The sequence below is a fragment of the Spodoptera frugiperda genome, chromosome 26 (genome assembly GCF_023101765.2).
Source record: "Spodoptera frugiperda isolate SF20-4 chromosome 26, AGI-APGP_CSIRO_Sfru_2.0, whole genome shotgun sequence".
NCBI lineage: Eukaryota > Metazoa > Arthropoda > Insecta > Lepidoptera > Noctuidae > Spodoptera > Spodoptera frugiperda.
In genome coordinates this window covers 128,343-153,123 of record NC_064237.1, presented here as the reverse complement: position 1 = coordinate 153,123, position 24,781 = coordinate 128,343, and the positions used below count along the sequence as shown (strand labels likewise).

At 37.0% G+C, this 24,781-nt stretch overlaps 1 protein-coding gene and 1 non-coding gene across 11 annotated transcripts in view; both read right to left on the bottom strand.

The window, feature by feature from the left end:
* LOC118264564 (sodium-independent sulfate anion transporter-like) overlaps window positions 1–22,205 on the bottom strand; it is a 46,394-nt gene extending 24,189 nt beyond the window's left edge. For 8 of the 10 annotated variants that reach the window (XM_050704929.1, XM_050704928.1, XM_050704930.1 and 5 more), the window contains exons 1-2: window positions 22,050–22,205; window positions 6,697–7,496 (exon numbers count right to left, since the gene is read on the bottom strand). In XM_050704929.1, the coding sequence (XP_050560886.1) occupies window positions 6,697–7,129 (433 nt within the window). In that variant the 5' untranslated portion in view covers window positions 7,130–7,496; window positions 22,050–22,205. Of the gene's footprint in view, window positions 1–6,696; window positions 7,637–22,049 lie in introns of those variants that run through there. The other 2 variants (XM_035577115.2, XM_050704926.1) reach the window with 2 other exon arrangements.
* Window positions 9,920–9,992, bottom strand: Trnak-uuu (transfer RNA lysine (anticodon UUU)). The gene has a single exon. It is a non-coding gene; the product is annotated as a tRNA-Lys (tRNA).
* Window positions 22,206–24,781: the final 2,576 nt, after the last annotated feature.

Genomic DNA, 24,781 nt, shown 5'->3' with positions numbered 1-24,781 from the left:
TTACTTACAGTCTCATGTTTTGTTGTGATTCGTTTCCATGAAGCGGAGCGGAGGATAATGTTGAGTTAGCGTTGTAACTGTCAGCTTCGACGAGTACCTCGCTTACACGTGTTCACATATTGACAATGGTTCCTCCCTAGTCTTTACTGTGTACTTACCGGAATGAATAGTGGCGTCCCTTAATCGTTTAGTGGCCTTTAGATAAACATTATTTCGGATTGCTTTGCTCTTTTTATTGTGCTAAAGGGAACCCGCACTCGAATGATCCATTTTTTAATCTGTTAATGTAATGTAGCCTTGAAGTCAAATGTACATGAACTTGGAACGCCAAAGCATGAGTAGTTATTTACACACTTGATCTTGAGCCTGCTGGGGAAGGTCCACAGTGTGTGTACAAGGGGACGATGAACGATGAATGTATGGACAAACATATTTACAAACATACGTACATTATGTATGTTGGTAAGAGTTCAGTGAAGATTGTCGTAAGCTCCTAGTGCCCTCTGGTAGGGAAATTATTTGTCAACAAAAAAAACTTATGGTGTTATTTAAGAAACGGAATGGAAATATGATGACTTGATTTTTTTCTGCTTTATTACCTACATTATAAACAGAACTATTAATTAAATAGTATCTCTAATAACTTAGGTTCTAAACGCAGATAAATTATAGGCGACCTAATGCATACTGCCTAGTATCTAGTATCTAGCATCTAGCAGCTGGAACTGGACACACAATAGCCATCGCCCGAGAAGGCCGCCACAACAATAGAACAAATGTAGATAGCCATCGAGAGGTGATACACATCTGGTAATGAAGGTGTTCAATTCCGGTGCAGACACTAGGTACCTATTATAGGAACACTAGGTGGCCTAGGTACTCTAATGACTATGTTGTGTAACAAATGGATTTGATAGCGAACAAATAATTATAAATATGTAGTTGTTGATAGACATATTTATGTTAGCTACTGAAACATTTTGAAATGTTAGTAAAAGATTTTCAAACATAGGAATTATTTTAGTGGTAGTTAATTCGAACTTGATTAAAGCTCTGCAATCAATCTTAGGAAATATCCAAAAGATAAAGAGGTTAATGAACCCTAAATCAAGATTAGTGTAAGTAACAATGTAAACATCAGAAGGATGAATCGGCCTCGACAGAGTAATCATCACTTCTTTGAAGTGAGGGGAAGCGATTTAATGTTCCTGTAGTTATGTACTACTGCAAATTAAATCCGATACATTCAAACTTGTACAGGTGAAGGAAAAAGAGTTTTATCGCCATTACATAAAGTACAAACACCCCAATCAATTTTGAATTTATAAAGATGCGAACTGGAATTGTTATTCGAAAAATAACAATTCCAGTTAAACTGAATTTTCAATTAAATCAATAAAAATAGAACATTCGTTTATTTTTTCAAACTAAAATTCAAAAGGAAACGCAGCTTGCAAACTGCTTATATTAAAAAATATGGGAGAGATATATTTTGTTTAATTCAAACATGTTTGACCTACTCGCAATAATATTTGTAACTTTTTGTACAATGTTTATACTCCACTTCAAGGTGATAGCGCGAATCTTTAATAATAATACACAACCCATGGCCTTTTCTAAAATATCTTCTATATCTTTTATAAAACTAAAAGAAATAAATAGAGAACCACAACTAGAAATATGTCTGCCAAACAATTTTTCTACTATCGGGCGCAGAGTGACAAATACTGGCCAGTTATAAAAACATTTTCTGATACATGAACGGTTTTGGACAAAAGGAGTAAAGATCAATGTCGCGTGTCCATCTCGATATTCCCAGACATTGGTACAGGAACACTCAGTCAGTTAGAGAGAAGTTTACATTGCTCATGTAACGTATGACAGAGACAATGCAACGTCACGTAAGTCCCGGGAAGTCATTGATTGGTCGGCGCAAGCGTGCGCGCGCGCATTGCCGGCCACGTGCAGTAGTGCCGTGGAAAACCTGTGGTGTCAACAGTGGTGTCAGAAAAATAGAGGTCTAGAGATTAATCATTTTGATTAGAATATTTAATATGAGACAAAATTTGTTTAATACAAGTCATTTATTTCGATTACCTTCTTTTATTTTGAAGTCTTTAATTAAATAAGCAATAGTTTAATAATTTATATTTTCTATGATTTATTCCGTTGGATACAAAACATAACTTAAAATGGAGAATCACTCAGACAAATTACCCTATGTAGCAACGATAAGGAAAACATTCGCGTCACATCAGGAACAATTTTCATACTTACGTACCATATTATGTAATTAAAAGGATTCACGATGTTTATTTACCTAGGCATAAACTTATTTGTCCAGTCGACACTTAATAGCAATAATTATAAAAAAGATTTAATTGTACACTATTACGAGATACGATCGAGTATGTGACGCTGTGTGCCTAGGACTGGTGTACGGAAGCTGGGGTTGATGTTATCACTAGATAGTTGTTTGTTTGATTGCGTGAGAGAATGTTGGCTAATGGACGCATTGTCTAATTCAATACTGTAAGATTAAAGTTAACAGTTACATGTCACAGTTAAATTGTTCTCTAGAAGTTAAGGAACAATGTGTATTGAACTAGAATAAATAACCGTTAAAGTCGTCATAGTTTTTAATTATTTAAAGTTACCAATAAAAAGTCACATTAGATTACAAAAATATTTTCTTTAAATAAATCTTATTAGGCATAGATCTGATTCTTTCTAGCTATGCATATGTTGCATATAAACACTCTTGAATGAATTGGTCAAGGAACGCCTACGCCTGTCTAATTTTCTTTTGTGTCGTGCGATTGGTACTTCTGCGCAATAATCCAGATCGTGTGGTTTACAGTGTCCACTTTATCCCGCTCGGCTGCACTGACATTCACGTGAGCTGTCAATTTGTCATCTCGGCGGTAAGCTGACATTGAATCCCTCCACGAGACACATCACGTGTAGTCCACTAGTGAGACCTACCTATCCTGCCTCGTCCCATTCATATTCGACTATTAATGGCCAGTTACGGTAATGTATTTCTCAGAAATCAAATCTACCAACGGATAGCTCATTGATATTGGACGTCCTATGATGGCACTTCCAAAGCATCAATTTTGTATTATTTGATTAATCATTAAAGTCCAAAAAGTATCAAATTAGTTAAAACAGAAGTTTAGAGGAACTTCGTTTTTTGATTTTACAAGATTTATGCACATTTAAATTCAAACTATTTTTAGATAATCGTCGTCCATAAAAGTGATTGTCGACACCAGTCAACGTGACTTTAGATTTATTATTTTATTTATTTAGTTCAAATCTCCAGTAGTTACACAAAAGCAAAAGAATTAAAAAATACTGCAGTTGTTTAACTGCAGCTAAAGGTCATTAGAGTCAAAAACCATAGCAATAATAATGTAACCGAGCGGATTGTGCGACTGTAGATGTAATAATAAAGCTGTATGTTAATACTACTAACAGTGTGGTACATAATGGGTAAACACATAATAACAATAATTGCAGAGACTGGTTTCCCAGTCACCCCATTTTGCAGGCCATTTACAAATCTTATTCCAGTGAGTTAGGTTACAAGGAGGGTTGATATAAAAGCAGCCAGCAACAATCTGACAGCGGTTTGAAATTGGAATGAATAAAAAAGAATAAAATATACTTTTTATTTTGTTTCTTCAAAAAGGTTAAATTTTGTAGAAGAAGTAGATATTTGCAATTTGACAAAGTTTAAATATTATTAGTTAGTCTTTGATAAAGGGTGTTTATTAATTTTTGTTTATGTAGGTATTTATTTCTCAAGTACATATTATTGGTAAGGCATTCCGTCTGACGGCAAACTTATGAATGAATTGGTAACACCATTGTGGCTGTCATTAAGAAGATTATGCTAATTATTCTCTGGTAAGATCTTTGTCAAGTACTGTTTGTGAAGCATTGTCTCCACACCAGACTGTGTCCTTGTGGGATACAAGTACTGCGTACTTACATATTTACTGAAAGGAAAATTTCATACCCTTACAATTGGTATTATATCATTTTCTCATCTAATACAACGGTATAGTGTTATATTGCGGTATAATGTTTAATATTTATATGGTTAGTGGTACTACTACTCTAGAAATATACATATAATGTCAAACTCATTGATGAGATCCACAAAAAGGGCCAGGTGCGGTGTTCTCTTTAAAAGACCGAATGTGATCAGATGGATTGAGTGTGTTGAGGGGTAAAGATGTTTGTAAGAATCGAATAATAGATGGCGTTCTGTAGTTTTAGCCTTTATACATGGGATAAAGACGGGTTTTTAATATGTGTAGGTATTTTAAAAATAAGAAAATTTTATTATACAAAACACATTTTGTAACTATATGTTACATATAATATGTAAAAAGTCTTGAAATATTCTACTGGCTGAGTATCAGGTTTCCCAAATAATTTATTGTAGTTTTTATCGCTCAAGTATTGAACGCGCCAGGTGCGCTTACGCAACTAAGTAATGCAAACTGTTTGAAAAACGAATTTCCTGTTTCACTTTATTTAATTTCGGTTAATTTGTTTAATAGTCGATGTTTACATAGATAAATGTCACATGTAAAGGCAAAATAGGTATTTATACCTATTTTTTACCTGTTCTACAATTAGCCTTACATAATATTATTAATTAGTCTAGGTTGTATTACTCTCCTGGTCTATTTGTTCTAAATTTATCAGAATTAATTAATTTATCTTTTTTATATTTAGAAAACAAGCTGCCTATGTTTCTTTTGTGGAGCATTTGTAATGATAGTTTTTAAAAACTTATTCTCTCTCTCTATTTAGTTTTTTCTCTTATTTAATACTAAGATCGATTCTTTAGTTTCGTCTCTCTGTTTTTTATGAGATAGGAGGCAAACGAGTAGACATATCACCTGAAGGTAAGCGATCAGCGCCACCCATAGTCACCCGTAACACCAGATGAGTATCAAAAGCATTGCCGGCCTTTAAAAAGGAATACACACTTACGTAATGTATACCTAAGTCTAAATTATTGCTCGTAGCATTTGTTCACAATGTAAGCAAATTTTTCAAAGATGCGCAAACTCTGTTTAGTACGTAAACAGAGTTTGCTACTCAAATATTGACGATTACCGCAAAACTTCCGCCTTCCGTGCGGTGGACGGATTCGATTCCTGTGTGAGGACCAATATTAGCGTGACCTACAGATTTCACGTGGTATTTGTCTGTAGTTTGTTTGTGTGTGCATTAGTAGCGAGTAGTGAGTAGTGAGTCAGGACATGGTATAGGCGTGAGTGGCCGCCGTTTATTTAATGAAATGGCTTCAGTTTACTAATAAATAGCTGCGCGATTACTGCTTAGCTTGTATTTAGTCAACAGCTTCTATTGCAATGTGTAGCAACTTGTTACCGCTCAGTATGTATATGTATTAGTTGGTGATAATCAAACTAGTACATATATGTACATAAACATGATAATACACACACACATAACCAAATAAAAAAAAACTGTAAACCTATTTCAGGTATCAATGTTAGTCCTCTTCAAAAAACTCTCGAAATATTTACGAAACTATTTAATTAAACTTATTTATAGTTTGAAGGAAATACGCTTGCTTGATTGCTTTTTTATTAAAAAAGCAGTCTAATATTGAGAAATGTGGAAATCGCGAACTAGTTTCTTTTCAGGAAGTATAAATATTAAGGATTTTGTTTCTTGTTCATTGTAAAATAAATATTTATTGTTAATTAATCGGAACCAGTATTCATATAATGTAATTTATTCCACTGATAGTTTTATGTGAGCAGTATACGTGTTATATAGTGTTACTGCTGTTTTATTAGTTAGAACATCCTTATTTATATTTAATGTGTAATTGCATTCATTTATTGAAACCTCATCATCTTAAGGAAATGTGACACCAAATATTGCTGACAAGTTGTAATGTAACACGAAATTGATTAACCATGTCATAATGCGAGGCAACAGACAGACAAACACGATCTGTTTGCAACAGTCGGGAGATGATTTAGTTTATGTGTTACGGCAAGCGGCAGTGTGTTACTAACTAGCTCGCGAGTGTCGCAAGGGTCGCGCAACAGTGTTGTAACTACATTTTTAATATAAATCCAAGTTATCGAGTGTGCACTTACTGCTCACACCTATAATTTGCGATAGCGTGACTCGGAACATTTCGCAAGTACATAATAAATCACATTATGTAAGAGTAACGGTCCATGTTGTTTGAAATTCGTGTCAAAGTCAGACTACCGCTACAATATGATTAGCATAGAGCAAGTGATAAAAGGACCGACGTATCGCCACACCGCCGTATCGAGGCTGGACAAACATGGAAAGTTCATGCTGTTTCCTCTGTTTACCGTTTCTGTTTGTCTGCTATGATTCACCTCATACACAACACAACCTAATTACTTCAGGGTATGTTTACACTGCTTCAGTTGCCGTATTGTCTTGGAGTTCTGTATAAGGACGCTGTCACTAAGTGTTCGGTCGGAATTTAAGACGTCTGGCGTTATACCTACTCAATTATACAAAGTAAACCTAGGCAGCCAACATTATTCAGAGGTTAATGTATTAAGGAATATGTTCAATATTATAAATAGTCCTGTGTATAAATATATCTATTATTGTAATAAATGGTTGGTAGGAACAGAGAGCGTGACTCACTTGTGTAGATGGTGGCGCAGGTGGAGCGGTGGCAGGCCAGGCAGGACTCCTTGCCGTCCAGGCTGAGCGTGAGCGTGGGCGCGAGGCTGGGCCGCGGGCACAGCTTGCAGCCGCCGTTGTACTTCTCGCACAGACACACGTTCTTGTCCAGCCCGTCCACCTTCAGCTCGTTCAGCCCGAACTTGTCGCACTCCTGCTTGGCCAGCGACGCGGCCAGCTTGTCCGACTCCTTGAGGAAGTCGCACGAGTGCGGGCACACGTGGCAGCGGTTGGCCTCCAGGTTCCTGTTGGACTCGGAGCTCATGTTGTCATTCTGGTTGGTGTCCAGCTCCGGCTCCTTCTTGTTGGTGCTGTCCGTGCTGCCCGTCATGTACGACGTGAGGGTCACTTCAGACGCGGAGCGCACGGTATTGTTCAACTTATACTTCGTCATGTTTCAGTCTCGTTACACCGAATTAAAATATTGTTTTGAACGCCGACGCTCGAGACATTTTATTTCGACCGCCGCATTTGAAATTATTTACTTACAGTAATCACAACACTGGGAATTATATTAATCTAGTGTTCATTATTATCACAGATGGCGTAGGAATGTTAGTCAGTCACTAGAGTCGATGTAGCCGCGGGTTGTTGTACAATATTGTCGTACGTTACGTGAAGTTAGTGGATAGACTCGTATTTATTGATGTGTGCGAGTGTGCGAGTGTCGGCCGCCGCGCTCTGCCGACTGTGGCGAGCGAATGACTGGAACTGTGGCGAAATGGCGCGAAATCACCAGCGGCGCCCGGCGACCACGACCGCTGAAAAAAAGGGGTTGTCGTTAGCATAGAACTTGAACAAGTCGACGGGACCTTGTAAGTTAGACAGGTGAGGGGCCGCGCGGCGAGCGGCGCCACTGCTCAGTGGCGACACTGGCGCTCGCCAGCTGGAGGTTCGCAGTTCGATTAAGCTCTGTGGCAGTAACACTAGGACCGCAGCCGCAGGGAGCCGCGGCCGACGTCACGCAGAACTTTCCAATGTTTTGTATTCAGGTCACTGCCGGAGGGCACCGACTACTGCGAGGATCTCAAAATATTTACCAATTGCGTAAAGAGAAAATACTAATAGACAACTCGAGGAAGGACAAAACAGGCAAATTGTTTACTGACGAAGATAAAGTAGAGTAGACCGAGACCTTTGCAGTAGACAGTACAGTAGGTTGTTGGTGCGCCAGTACGCCAGCGGGCAGACAGTACGCCAGCAGTAGTTAATGTATGCGAGTACTAGATGTGTCATCTACATGATAATGTATGAAAAACTGAAAATATCTGAAACATTCGTATGACGTCCGCGCCAAGTAACGCAATAGCTAATTTAATAACAATTACATTGTGTGTACGGCGGCAAAGAATTTTGTTTTTAAATTATTTACTTAACTGCCCACAAACCTTGTAACTATAACGTCTTGCGGTGATTCATGCTTCGAAGGGCCTGCTAACTAATACAGCTATTCATTTTAACTGTAGTAGTACAAGTAGGTATTTTTAACTTTATAATTAGCGTGAATTAAATTGAATAACGAATATAATAGAACAGCGAATAGAATACGAATAACGAAATGTAAAGGATTTTTATTTCGTCAACATTATTTACAATATCTAATTGATTTTATTACGTGCTGCTTTCATACAAACTGTAACTGAGCTCGACCAAGCCGTGTCGAGCTCAGTTACAGCTTAAATCTTGTTCTAATTAAGAAAAACGTAGGCGCTTAGAGAGGCAGCTACGTCAAATTTTTTGGCGAATCTTTATCAAAGTCAAAGTCAAAGCTAAATGGTTCGACTTACAATTAATCCTAAATTACGGACTTTTAAAACGTCAAATTGAATAGTCCGTGAATTAATTGCTGTCTGTCAGTGAAGCTAGGTGCTCGTTCCAAAGTGTCATATCCTGAATTGCTTTTCAAGATCGAAAAATGACAATAATTTCAACATTCCAAGTCGAACCTACTGCGACCCGGAATAATATTTCATTTTACTCAATATCTCAAACATAGAACATAGTTAAGCGTACCATTTTTTCATATAGCCAGTTTTTTGCCGGCTTTTATTATAATAATGTATTGTCGTTTGTCACAATCTGCAGTTTCCTGTGCCGTGTCGAGCAAAAAACGAATAGTGTCTAATTCGTTTTCATGATGTGGCATTACATGTCGTATTATAAAATATATATTAAATTGGTAGCTACGGACATGTGGAGGACTGTAATCACAATGAAATGGTAGGGTCCACAGACAGACAGATAATCTTCGTATATAATGATAGTTCTTGCATCGGTAATGGCCATGTATTAGTGACTATTGTACATAAGTGGGCTGTTATTTACGTTAATATGTTTATTTGTGTGTTTTTATGGAATAGTACTGTTGCATGTGCAGGTATTGTCGTTTATGTACGTGATGGGAGATATGAGCCTACAATTTAATGAGTAATGTAGCACCTATGTTTTGTCCACTGGAAACTGTTTTATCGAGTACTAGCTTCTGCCTGCTTAGCCTATGTGTTATTCCCGACTGTAATCTACCCCAGTCCCAAACATCCCGATCCCTTCAGTCGTTTTAATGTGATTGACTATTAATATCAAACATATAGGTACCTACTCAACCACACAAACATTCGTATATTTTTTTTACGATTAATGATATACGATAACGATTGATTTAAGTATACATGTTGACTCTAAATAAATGTACATGAAATAAAAAATTAAATATGTAATAAATAAGTATGTACAACTTACAATAATCTAAAACTGAAACATTATCAATTATATTTTATAAAATATTCGGAGTAATAATATTATAAACAATAAAATATATGAAGAAGTAAAAAGTGTACACGTGATATTCTTACTTACTGACAATGACAGTGTACGGACACGCGACCGCTCCCTAAGTCGTGAGAACTGCCTGTAAGTGGTGAACTACCTAGGAGACGCCTAGGTGTCGAGGAACGCTGCATTATTTTTAAGTTATTTGGTTTTTTCATCAAAAAATAAAATCATCGTCAAACAATTTTAATTAATTACGAGTACCGAGCAACAAAATATTTTAAAAATTGATAAAATTCCACAATAATAAAGAATAATAATTTGTTTTTCTGTGGGAATTTCTTAAAATCTACATAATAATGTAAATAAAGTAAATAATTACGGAAGAAAAATGTCAAAACTTAACAAAAAGAACCGCCCGAACAGGGACTTGAACCCTGGACCCTTGGATTAAAAGTCCAATGCTCTACCGACTGAGCTATCCGGGCTCTGATGTCCATGTTGAAATTTATGTATGTTATCTACATGAACGTCAAAATGTTGTGAGTGACGTAATTTACTTTTATTGGCTGTTTAAAACACGATAATAATGAATAATAATTAACGTCGTGCGTAAATAAAACAGATAAATTATTATAGTTCGCCGTGTGGATCAAATTATGTCAAACAAATTTAGACTTTACGCTTTACAGCACAAGTACTAAGATAAGATGCTACATAAAATAGCTAGTATTCTTTTGAACATTTCAGGAACTGCCTTGGACCTAATGTATTCTATTGACTTAGAATGACGTCATCTAAGTGATGGGCCGATATCCGTACATTAAGTCTGAAAGAGCGCCGAATTTACTAAAAGAATCGAATTATAGTTAATTTCCGAGTCATTACCGAACACAATGCAATGAGTTCATCACTTTAACACTAGATTCATTAAATGCCAAGTTCTAAAAAAGTCTTCGAGACTAGAATTGAACAATGGATTGCCTAAAGAACTAGTTTTTGTTTTATTTACTGTCGTAGCGTCGTAGCCCGTAGCCGACTCGAGGTTTCAAAAAGTGTTTTTATATGTAAGTATAATTCTTTGTAAAAATATCCAGAGTCCCACCGTGAAGGTCCTTGTATCTATTCAGTAAATAGTACGTAAGTACTTTAAATATTCCATTTTTTATGGTATTCAGTGTGTGCTCAGACTGCATGGGCATTAGGTCTAACATCGGTATACCACCACAACCACGTACTACCGCCTGTCAAATTCTTACATTCAATTTTCGAATCTACCCCTCTGTAATAAAGTAAAAAATGTATTGAAGAAAGTTGCCAATTTGGTGTAACTGTATGTGCTGTGTGTGCGTCTGCCAAGGTCTTTGACCCGAGGCCGTGCGGGCCTAGCCTTGAGTCGCCCTGCCAGGAGCCACACACGTGGTGTTTGACTACAGGGGGAACTCGCAGCTCCCAGGTACATGAAGCACTTATGGGAAACTGAGATTGTGACCTAATTACATAACGATAAAGTTGAAAATCTGGTGAACAAAGATTGGATGGGAGTTTGATCGACATGAGGTAAGTACGAGTTTAATTATTTTTCGTTTTAAAAGGGTATATGGCTATTGCTAAGTGCTAAGAACTAATTCACACTCGATATTTTGTAACTTTCAAAGTTAAGTGTGTTAAGTATGACCCCGGCTGAAACATTAAGTTAAAGATTTCGGTTTTGACTATTAGAACAAAGGAGACAACGGAGTAGCCTTGGAGGCCAAGATATTTTAGTAAATACTAGCTAATGCCCGCAGCTTTGCTTGCGTGGAGTGTGAAATTTGTGACTTCATTTTCTAAAATAAAAGTAGCCTAAGTTATACCTTAGTACATCAGCTAACTGCCAATAAAAGTGTCGTCAACATCAGTTCAGCCGTTTCAGAGATTAGCCGGAACAAACAGGCACTCCAATTATATTTATTAGTCTAGATTAAGAATACATTAATTAGACTTAGATTTTTGAAGCCTTCATTTGTCTTTATGTACGAGTTACGAGTAATGTTTTTGTTACATACGAGTATAAGTAAATAGGATCTAAGTGACTGTATACTCACATTAATTAAAGGAAATTGTCGTGTCACCCAGTCGCAATAATAACTACCACAGCTTCCTATACAGTAACTAAACAGTCACTATTGAAATATAATAACCTATATTAATTAAGTAGCTTTTTAATGTTATTAATAAAACATTTGTCACAGTCACGATTCCCACAAAATAAACAATTCAAAAAAATAAAAAAAGAAACACTCCGAGAAATAGTTACTTCGCTTTTAATATAAGTTCTAAGTATTTTATTTCCTAGCTGCCGAAGGTCACAGGATTCCGAAGAATTCCAATTTACAATCACTGATCGTGACACTTTATTCATGTTTTATAATGGTCTGTACAGACGGGATACAAGTTGGCAACTTATTTTCCAACTAAACTTATTATTTAGATCAATTTCACCGAAGTGAGATGAGTTGAGGTTTTTCTTGAAAGTAACTGAATTGATTCAGTGATTATTGGTAGATAAACGATTCTCATTATACTAACAATAATTAATCTTTGTTATCACAGTAACACAGATTTAGTATAATTTAACCATTAATCGCTCGACTTGGTACCTAAGTACGTTTTTTATGGTATAATTTTTTAGTGAAGCTACCAACAAACTGAACCTTTGTTCACAGGTACGAGTAGATAGACCAATGAACTGTTTCATAGTTCATGGTTGTTTAGGGAACAGTGAGTAAAGTTTCCTAAGAAAAGGAGGATTTTCAAACCAGGCGAGGTGATCGTGTTGTTCGTTTGTATTTTCAATCGATATTTATTCACATGTAAAATCCATAATTTATGACGTCATCCGTTGATGTACTCGTCGATCGTCTATGCGACTTTTGTAATCTGTCATGTATCATGTGCCGCCACAGTTAAAACATTGGTTACGAAAAATGTTGCTCCACAGTCGGGCAACTTTTAGTGTAACAGTCTGAACTAGTGCTTACATATTGTGGCAGTGAAGATTATGTAATGTTAATTATGTATTTCATCACAGCTTGGAGTTATGTATTAGCACACTCTTCGAGGAATTATAAAATAAAACATGCATAAATATGCAGGTATGGTAGGAAAACCTTGGTCAATGTGATCTTCCTCTCAAATAATATACCTTATGCATAGGCAATAAAGACTAGGTATTTGTTGTTATACAAAATTTGCTAAATATAGTTTTTGACATTTACCTGTTGTGATGATCTAAAAGTTAAGGTAAACTAAGGTAACTAATAAAAGTAGGGTGCGGGTTTGGAATCTAGTAACTACCTGCTAAAATAAACTTGAGATTTTTCAACCTAATACTTAAGTATGTAGTTTTTTAATTTTTGAGACGTTGCTGATCTATGTTTTAGAAAAAATATTGTGATATGAACATTTTTAAAGATAAGTCCTTATAAAAATACATATTTAGGACGTATGAAAATGTCGATGTAATTGTGTAGGATTTAAAAATTTTATTCTTAATTAAATAGGCATAATCGTAGTACATATACCTATTCAAACAACTATTTATAAATGCTTAAGTACTTAAAGATAAACAAAAAATTAAAAAAAAACTAAATGATTATTGCGTTCACGGTTAATTAAAAATAACGATACTTACTGGACAAAAAATAAATTTAAAAACGCAAAAATAAGTTGATTATGTAATTATTATTTTGATTTTTTATCGTTAGTTGGCAGTAAATTGACATGGCGATGTTTATAGCTCTCATTATGTAAATAGTGACTTGTAAATACCTGCGTGTGTATGTATTATGTACTATTGTACTCGTATTATTATAATATGACGAATTTACATGAAATTACACAACAATCTCGTGTTCTCAGAATAACGTGAGAGGTAGTGTTGCATGTTTGACGACAATATGTGGATAGCAATAATAATGTACTTATATGTGGTTTATTAACATAATCATCTGTTAGCTTCCTTGTAATATGTCTAGAGAGATACCTATTTCATTGCTATGTTTCTCAGTTTTGAATTTATTGCTTCATAACTGGAAGAAATACCTAATGATTATATATTATTAATAATTTCGAAATTATCGACTGACTGCAATAAACACAGAAGAAATAAATTTATATAATTAAGAAAAAAAAGAACTTGTACATTGACTTTTTTGGATAGTCAAATTTAGTCGAAACGAGTCGTTGTTCGCCGCTCTGATTGGTTGGTTCATTGGAGCTGACTAATCAGAGCGGTCTCGTTTCGATCTCGTTCAACGTAAAGCAAACTCGCACTAAGCCCTCTGAATAACCCAATCTTATTTAATTACTGGAGCAATGTTCATAGGTTTTGCCACCAATTAGTGTAAGGAACATAATTTATAAACTACAGACATTGTGCGCACTGGGAACTTTGTGTAGATACACCTAGTCGTAGTTACGAGTGTAAGTTACCTTTACAAACAAACAATATTATCTATCTAATTGCCTTATTACCATCCTTAGTGCCTCTAATATATTGTAATGTCACCAATTAGGCATTTATTTTATCATCGCAATCACTAGATTGATATCCCGCGCTAATCTCACAATTATACCAAAACTATTGTTTCAATACTTATTTATGTGCGTAATTATAAGGAACTAATTGGGAATGTTTATTTAATCCTCTATGGTATTGGTCTCGGTAATAAAATAGGTTCTTTCTGTTTATTTCATTGTCTATCTGTCGACTTTATTTTATTCTTTTCCACTTGCTTATATCTGGGGGCACGGCAGCGCCAGTTTTAAATAAAATAGATTGACTTGGTCATCGCACGTAATGCAATAGACTAAACAATATAATACGAGAATGTATAAACATTTCATGCGACGGCCAAGTTGATCTATTTTATTTAAAACGTAAAAGAAATGTCATATTGATATGATAACAATTTGCTTAATAACTTAAGACAGAAGGTCCCTTTAAGTGGGGATTAAATAAAATAACTGACTTGGTATTCCATGGATCTCACAACTTTTTAAGGTAGAAAACCTGGTCTTTTTTACAGGATTTCTATTTTCCCTTAAGATATGTCATCTTATCACACATTCCTTTTCACTACACATTTTCAGTTCCTCAACATCAATGTTGTTTTCATTTAGTTTCAAAAAAACGTTGCACCACACTAGGATTTCCTCCTGTGTCGTGGATTTGCGCACGTTTAAATTATATTTTGGAACTTCCCTAAGAAAAAATTGTGGGTTATAATCTTGTGCATCAAATCAACTTGAATAATAGTTATAAATAAAACCATTAGTAAATAATTGGTGCTAAAGCAGAAATAGATAATTATAAAATTTAAGGAAAATCCTAGTGTTAGGTGCTAAATATTATTCGTGTCAGTTCTTTTTATGGTTAGAATATGTAATAAAATTTTGAATTCCATACATTTTCCAGTGAACACGTCAGTATATTATTTATTGGCTTTTTTCTTAAATTCTTTCCTTATCGACAGATTGTAGACGGCATTTTGTGATTACTGTTTACCGAAGTAAATATAATTGTAATATGTATCGTAACATCGGGTTTTTTTGACCCTAGAACCCTCTAGTGTCAAAGAAACCAACTAGAGGGTGACCCAAACATTTAGACCAATGAAAAACTAACATACGTTTTATTCTGGATTCCTATTGGTTGTAGAATTTGGGCCAAAGTTACCTCCTAGGGTCAAAGAAACCCGATGTTACCGGTAATTGTTTTTGTTAAAAGATCTACTCAAGATATCTTTTTTTTAAACATGACTGTAAAGGGAAACGAAAATTATTTTTTTTGCAAATTTGTTTGCTTGTCTCGAAGAGTACCCTATCGGTATGTCTTTCATTATTGTTCTGAAATTCTTCAAAATTGCTTAGTTCTTGTTTAGGAATTCCTCAAGATATATTGTTTTCGACTAAAGAAATATTACTGAGTGATACTATTTACCTGGAGAAGTTTCGAGAGTCGCTGCTCCACCAGTGTTTGTTGTTAAAAAAGTCTATAGTATTGTTTTTTCTTCTCATTCGAGAACTTTTTCTACATTAGCTTTACCGCTACACAGATACAATCTACATACAGTGATGTCAGGTGTCTGTCAGTCTGTCACATAGCTCGAGTTCCTGATTGGTTCATAACACATTGATACAAGTTCGTTGACTCTCGCTGAGATGATGTATCATCGTCACGAAGTTATTAAGACAACAATTATTTTTTGTTCCTACATTGTATCAAGATTATAGTTTATGTTTAGATTGTGGTCTTCGATCCTATTATTTATAAATGGATAATTAAACTTAGGTATAAAAATGTAACCTAACATTATATATCTGGATTTCCCCGTAGGGTATTGATTAAATTAGATCCTTGACATTTTAGCTGCGTTATAAATAGTCTGTGTGCTTACAAAGTCACCGGTGGCACTGTACTGTTACTGCAAATTGAGAATTGATCAATCAAATAAAATATGTTGCCCTCACCTAGAAACCGATGACCCGAACCTGAATCAAGATGGCAATCATGACTATGGCAGTAAGCAGTTTTAGAAAAATTATATATTAAAAAGCAGTAACTGTTCCTGTGGCTAACGGTCATGTACATAACATGTAAACGTCCACCTTGTACTGCTTGTACGCGGCATGCCAATCCCACCGTACGAGTCACGTGCGAGCGGCGCAGCGCGCGTGCGCCACGTGCTGCGCGTGACGTCACCACGCACCGCGCGCGCCACGATCACACACCATGCTAGGAAGGCCTACTTTATGGAATCTGTGGAAATCTTACATTTTACGCATCTCTACCACCTGCGTGAAGAGGTCAACGAAATTCGGTAGAAGCGGCGGCGTGTGTCAATACATATTAAGTAGGGTATTTGGAAATGATCAGTGGTACCGGCGAAATAAGCTCTCATTGCAAAATGAAAAACATGTTTTTATTTACTAAATTAATTTCGGACAACTATATATCTGTTGGAATCCACAGCCAGGACCTGGAGATCAAATTGTTAGAATTTCTCTGTTTAGCAACTCTTTCGAGAGGTGAGAATAGTACCTATATTTTACGCTTCGGCAAACTGATTATTATGTTAATAAATGAATTACCGTACATTGAACGTGGTCCTTAATCTAGTTGGCATAGTGAAATTGATTCGTCTGTATGAGACTAACGACGCTGCAAGGAGCTTCTACTTCTACCACGTGTTGTGTCTCGTGTCCCATACAAGAAGAAACTCTCACGACCACACACTACTCATCATTGTATCAGCGCAACTGTCAGTTGTTCGACGAAGGTATAATCACCACTAATTAGTCACAATTAATTACTGAACACAACAAAAGGATTACAAATAGAAAACTGTTTTTTTTTCTCCTTTTTTATTCCAATGATTGGCTGTGGTCATGCTTTTTATATTGAAGTTATCGATTTGTACGCGCTCTAATGCGTACACTAATTTAATTAGATAGAGAAAAACATTAACTTTTCTAGCGGTACCACATCTCTATTTTTTAAAAACAGTGTAGTAAGTAGGTACCTACTTCTTTCTTTTTTGTTTTTTTTTAATAACTTTCACCCACTATTGTATTTTATAAACATACAAGTTCACATACAAATAATCTAGTCCCGAAACAACAATTTGTAGATCACACAATGAGTTTCTCCGTGCGGCAATCGAACCCGCTACAAGTTGCGCGGCATCCGGTTGCTCAGCCACCGCGTCAACCGTGCAACTGAATAGTTTGTTTTTTTCAAGATTTGTAGCAAGGGCGATTAATTTCTAGTCTCTAAACAGTAATCATGGAGACACGGGTAATAGCTCGTTTCCTGTAACAAGCTGTTCTGTCACATATCGAACTGTCATTATGTGTGTCGTGGAAGAAAATCCTAGAATAATCCGGTAGCTATTTAGAGAAACAAGATGTTTGGTGTACATATAAAACTAAGTTACATTTGGACTGGTAGCGACGTTGTTTTAGTTGTGTTTGTAAAATAATAAAACCCGGATTAACCTCGGAAAATGGTACGGGATTTGAAAGGTACGGATCCGTGGCGGCCCTAGTATCAATAAATAATAGATAGAGTTGATTTAAAGAAAAGTTCTTTTAGTTTCTAATCGAATCAAATTATTGTTTAGTTTCAAAGTACGTGCTATATTATTTAAAGTATTATTTAACCACGAGTCTAAACCTGACATATAACTAAAATAAGCCTACTTATCTATGTTTTGTTTTAACTATAACTTTGTTATACTTTCCATTACCTAGTATCAATAGTAAGGCCAATGAAGTTATATCACGTATAAAACAATAACAATGAATGAATTATTAGAATTCAACACAAAAGTCGAGTAGAACGTGATGAGCCTAGTGTCGGACTAACCATGTAAAGACAATAGGTACTTTTACCGCTTGCTGAATGGGTCTCTCATCACCAAAGCATCTCTATCTTTGCATAATCCGAATTTGTTTTAAGTGAAACTTACGAAGATGTCAGATAAAGAGACCTCTAAGAAGGCTCATGCACGCTTAATCCATTCCTATATACGACTTACTAGGTTAAGTCAAACTGCTATAATTTCATACTTTGCTGCGTTTTTGTATTGTTCTTTCTGCTTATGTTGCGAGAGAAAACAAGCGTGAAGTTTGAACAACAACAACAGCGATTTGGACACATTCAGATATGTGTGTGTGTGTGTGGCATAATGCCGGTACCCTACACACGTACGTAACGCTATGGAGTTGTTTGCGTTAGATTTTTTAAGTTGGTTCGAATATTTTCCCACAATTTCCGTATTTATCTTAATTTAACCCCGAAACGGAAATAATTGTTGCAAAAAATATTCCAAAATTGTGAGTAATTACGCGCAGTATGCGACATTTTCCGAACATTATAAAATTGCTTCCAAAAACTGCCGGCGAATTATCTAAATAATTATATTTAATCGCGTTGTATTACGTGACACAGCTGACGCGACAAAAACTCAAATAAAAAGTAAATAGCTCCGATATAAATAAGCAATTACCTAATTGCGATTGATTGATGGAATCTGACGAAGGAATTCTACGAAGCATGTTTTAGTTTTAGCAAATAATAGTGTCGACTGTTAATGATGATTATTTAAACACGCAACGTCACGCCTTTTATTTCCGAAGGGGTAGACAGAGGTGCACATTACGACACGTAATGCCGCTATACAATGTACACCCACTTTTCACCATTTGAGTTATTAGTCCCATGTAATAGGGTGTGAGCCTATTGCCATATACCGGGCACATTTCCAGACTCCGTGCTACCACTGAGAAATTTTTGAAAAACCGAAAAAAGTCCAGTAATATTTTGCCCGACGCGGGAATCGAACCCAGAACCCCTTGTGCGGCACTTGCGACCACTCGACCAACGAGTCAGTCAGTCATGATTATAATTTAAACAGTGTGTAATTAATTTCGCGTTGGCTGTAAATTAAGACGAGAGAACTGCAAGGTGAAGAAGTCACGCTGGCGTGTCACGGCGCATGCGAAGCCGATAATGGCGGCTCCACGAACATAAATCATTTATCGACGGATTACTGCGAATTATCTGCTAATTGTACACACTCCGCCATCTACAGACGTTCAATTAATGTTTCACAGTGCTCCGTGACTGAAGTACAGGTGGTAGAAAGATTGATTACACTTTAATACAGTGACAGACATTTTGTTTTTCATTTCACGGAAAACGTTTTTTTTTAATAGTATAGTATAGTATGGGACAGCTAACGAGGGGGCATGTCACCTGATGGTAAAGCAATCAACGTCACTAATGGATACTCACATCACCGAAGGAGTTTAAAGTGCGTTGATTGCGAGAAGATTGGGTCTTCAATAACTCATCTCATACATACGTTGAAACATATTAACAATTCTAAGCCTTCTTTCTCTTTTCGCTTCTTAAACAACCTAATGGTTGTTGTTGTAATGTTTCATAGTCAAGTTAAGCTCGGATTATAAAAAAATATTTATGGTCAAACGCCCCTTTATGACTCGGCAATACTCGGCATGTCTAAGCACATTGACGGACCTCACAGAAACGTTTGCAAAAATAAATTCTTAATTTTTTTTATACAACTGTACAATGTACATGTCAGTTAAATGTTTTAAAATGTTATCTGTAATGGGTTCAAGGTGATTGACCGCCAGTTAAAGGGCGACACGAGTATGTGTGTGTGTGTGTAGTCGACATTGGTGGTGAAATGTTTGGCTGCGGCGCTGACTGGAGCTGGTCGGCATTGGCGGCAGACGCCGGCGCCGGCGCAGGCACGAGCTAGTTTCTATGCAGCTCTAGTCAACATGCATGCTTGTCTCGTGTTTGTGATATTGCAGTTGGTAATATTTGCGAACTACCGCGGTTATAGGGTTGTCAACTTCTCATGAAGTTGCTACTTGCTACGGCTGCACTGACCTAGCAAAATAGTTGGATGTTTCCTCACTTTCATGAACAAAATATTTTATTTATCAACTAACTTTCTACCCGTAACTTCACCGAGGATACTCGATACTAGAACAACTCTTATCCAAGTATCGCGGGTAAAAGCCAAATAAAAATCTGTACAGTAATTTTTGAGTTTATCGCGAACCGACAGCCGACAGACACGATGAGATGAGCGATCGAGGGATGAGTGATTTTCCTTATGTGTAAAAAAAAACAACGAACAAATACTCATCGGATGGTTGAAGCAATATTTTAACAGTTAACACATTCTGTTAACTTTGACATTGGCAGCCCTGTGCTGCGTCCTTGCTAGCTGCGAGTGTTGGTGGGCGGCGAAAAAACAAGTCTGCGCTAATTAGCTAGCTTAATTAATTAGCTTCGGTTACGAAACTGCAGCTCATTACTGGCGGAGCTAGCGTCCTTATACTGGCACATCTAGACCAGGCAGGAGGTCAGCACGTAGGACCTTAGCTTAGCTTGGCAAATTACTTATTTGTTAGGTGTTAAGTAGATCAAATTGATTACTGTTTGTAAAGGTGCTTCTACATGAACCATTTAATTTGCAGCATGTTGCAATATAGTAGCTGGCAATAATGATCATGCAACATTGCAGTTAGGTATATCCCGGGTAATTATCCTAAAATTGATACCAATGACATCGCCAGAGTGGCGGGGAGCCAGTGGATGCAGGTGGCGGCTTGTCGTTCTACGTGGAGGACCAAGGGGGAGGCCGTTGTTCAGCAGTGGACGTCTCTCGGCTGATGATGATGATACCAATGATGTTACCAATAGTACATCCATATAAAGTCAAAGTCAAAGTCAAAATTATTTATTTCAAATAGACCAGGAAGGCACTTTTGAACTTCAAAGCGAATATAATAATATTAATAACGTCTGTCTGTCGGTCGGTCCTCTAGTGAAGCTATTTGCTCGATCCAAAGTTTAGATTCCTATGTCATATATTGACCAAAAGTACCTCAACTGCAGTTTGTAGGGGCTCAGTGTGTGCGGACTTGTGTAAACACACACGTTTCATCAGACATTCACATGATTATAACAATAATACAATAAATAAGAACTTTCCAGATTCCAACAGCGGCGAGGGATCGCGTGTGTGGCGGAAGGGCCATGACACACCATACACAGTCCGATTGAATTGTAAAACCTAGAGCCATGCGCGTGCGCAATAAAATAATCCGCCGCCTGTTCAACTTGGCCACGTCCACTGCGACCCGACGTCCGTGTACTTGGCATTTCTTTCGACATTCCTATATTATATCAGATATGTATATGTATAGTTAGTCAGTCAGTCAGTCGGTCAGTGGTCATTTTTGAAACCTATGACTGTAACATGTACCTATACAACTTTATCTTAAGGTTGTGACATGTCACTAATTTGCCGCTGTTTGAGTAGGAAGTCAGTACTACCGAGGCATATGCTTTCATTCTTTACTATTAAAACATTTTGTTTATCTTAGTTAAATCTATCAAGAGACACGTTTGGTGTCTGCCACATCCAGTATTATATCTGCTGTGCCTATCACAACTACCGATAACACATAACTTTAAACGATAAAACATCACAACTTTGTTTCTAAGACTGAAGTATAAACAGCACATCAAGCTACACCGAAATGTAAAAATCTAAAATACATTTTGAACTTTATGTTTATGTAATAAAGTTGTAGTTCATTTCCCTATCGCGTGCCCTACAGTACGTGCTCCACTGGCCGACCGCTGGCACTTATCATCGCGCGTGCTTTCACAGCGTCTGCCTCTGAATGCACTTTCGCCACATTTGATTAAAACTTTCTTTTAATTAACTATTTAAATGGTTTTACTATTTGTATGCAACAAAGACAAAACAAGTCGGAATACTTGATTGAGACACCACGTTCAAGTAATGAGTAGGTAGTTTAAATTGTTGATGATAACAAATGTTTCAGGAGTTCTGTCTGCCCCTCTCTAGCGTATAATCTAACTATAACACACAAAAGTTTACTAAAGCAAATTAATTTATAAAATACATTGAACGATTACTCACCTAAAGTAGGCAATAATCCCCGAGTAACATTGATACACTGACTTCTGCAACGGGTCACTGTTTCGAGTGCACTTCCGAGTGACGAGTGTAGAGTCGGGCAACCGCGGCTGTTGCAGGTGCAAGCATGCAGGCGACGCGGTCGTACTCGAGCGACTGGCGCGCGCGCATCCAATGCTGCTGTTTTGTTCCACCTTCAGATCCAGTCGAGATGATATAGATCGTTGAGATGATTCACAAAATTGAGAAATTTCTTTTTTCTTTTAAAAAACATTGCTCCGCATTAGGATTTTGTCCTGTATCGTGGGTGCGTTTATAAACATACACATGACACTTAGACTCGGAAGAACAATTTGTGGAACACAGAAAGAGTTGTTCCGGATCCAGATAACCTTTCCAATGGAATAACCATTGATATTAGTGCTATGCTGCCTTTCACCCATTAATGATAATGATGACTTATGATGTGTCTAGCAATGTAGACAATGTTGGGCAACTATTACACTATTAGATCATCGTAATTTGCTTGATGTTTTGATGTAAATTGCAACTGAACTTACTTTCTCAATAGTTTTTGGTAGACAGAGTGTACACAAGAACATTTTGTATGAAAGATACATGGAGTCAGTCCCCATTTCTTGTGTTATAAGGAGACCTTAACATACATCGTAATGTTTAGTATGTGGATAAATTGACCCTTAAATTAAACCTCTGCTGAGTTTTTTTCTCCCAGTCTTGACCAGTAACCTAGACCACTAAATTTAAGAATACATCCTCATTATATCATAATAAGCATTTCCCGAAACTTCCATCTATTTTGGAAAGACGAGGTGAGTAGCCGAGGTAGCAGGTGGCGCGTGGCGCGCTGGCTGCACGTCCGCTGCACGCGAGCTGAGCGCGCGGTCAAGGGCACGGCGTGCAGCCCTCTTATGTCACAGACACGGTGCTCCACAACACTCGCGGTTTGTGGTCGCCAGCGCAGACACGATGACACGATGGTGGTGGTCGGGACCCTTGGTGTAATCTGATCATGATAATTATTATAATCACCTAGTGATTAGTACAAAATGGACCACGATGACTATTCCTTTACTTCTCTGGAGAATGTGAGTTAAGGTCTCGATAGCTAGTACCTAATGTAAGTATAGAAGGCCACTGTTTTGTAGTTTAGTAAACTGAAATCTCCCAAACAGAGATTTAAATTAATTCTCTGCCTAATTATGTATAAGCTTATACCTACTACCCTAAGGGGTAGATAAGGGTAGTTTGCAGATATCATTTACCTTGGTTTCTTATACCGAAACAATTCTTAATTCAAAAGACCATCCAAAATGGCACCTAAGCTCAAAAGAGCATCAAAATCATGCAAAGGTTAGATTTAAAAAAAGGTAACATTATGCACAGTTTTTTTATTACATAAATCCCAATACACAGTTGTCATGCAAGCTGCATTAGCGAAGCCTTGATACGAAATTGGTTTGTTGACTTGTTACGTAACATTCAGTACTTCTGGTATTAAAGGAGTTGCATCTTCGAGCTCAGTGGCAGCCTTGGAGTGATGCTCGTCTTCCGGTTGAATTCGCTAAGGAAATGGGTTTCTTCTTCACTCCAAGACTTACGGATTTCCGTATCATCATGTGCTGAGTTAGTCTAGCTAAATTGTGATGTATGATGATAATGATATTATTGGGACATGCATTGGTTCACGCGTGTGGTGCATATACTGAATGTGTGTTTACCCAAGTAAAGTCTATTTTGCATTACAATTGTAATGTTGTAATTATTGTATAGTTTTTAAAATTATACTTTTTATTTATTTTAATTTAAAAAAAGTTGATCCGCTCTAGAATTTTTACCTGTGTCGGTGCGTTTACAAACATACAAGTTCACATGCACATGACCACTAGACCTGAAATAACAATTTGTGGATGTTGCTCCGATGAAGAGTTGCTCCGTACGGGAATCGAACCCGCTATACGTTACGCAGTAGCCGGTTGCCCAACCATCGTGCCAACCGTGCAGTCAAATTTTTGTACCTTTTCTATCTCTAATACCGATATAAATAATTATTCCCTTTAATCGGGACTGATGAGATCCCTATCTATATTAATGCCTTTTTTAAGTAAGATCATTCCAGAAAAAAAACTGAGTTGCACAATCATTGCCGCATTAGGTGCGGCGGTAGGTTAAATTTAGTTGTCGAGGTACCCAATTACCCATCTATTGTCAATTATCCATGATTCCTAGGATGGTATGGTGGCTGTGTTTTTGTTTGGAGCGCGGAAGACGCGAGGTCACCGCCATGTTTCCGCGTTTCCCGCCGAATTATCCGTGAAATGTCGCAGAGCGGCGCGCGCCGTGACGGCAACATGGCCGCACTCTGTGGCCGACGTTTGGGTGCTGTCCGCTTGGCATTGTTGGTCGACAGGTTATTTTTTCGACACAGGAAGATTAGCCAAATACGTGAAATTACCGGCTGAAATTAGGACTTAATTTGTGTTAGATTGCCCGTCGGTGAGTCGGTAATTGGATGCTTAATTAGTTTCCGTTTTCAGAAAATTCAGTCTGGTGAGAATGGTTAATGAAATAGTTGAGCACTTAATTTAAGCATCTGATGTGCAAGTAACTACTGCAACTCAATGTGCAACTAAGACAGATTTCCGTGCTGCTTGGCGACTGGGCTTCTCCCAGTTGTGCCGTTTGTTTTGTGCTTTTAGGCCTAAATTCACCGAGGG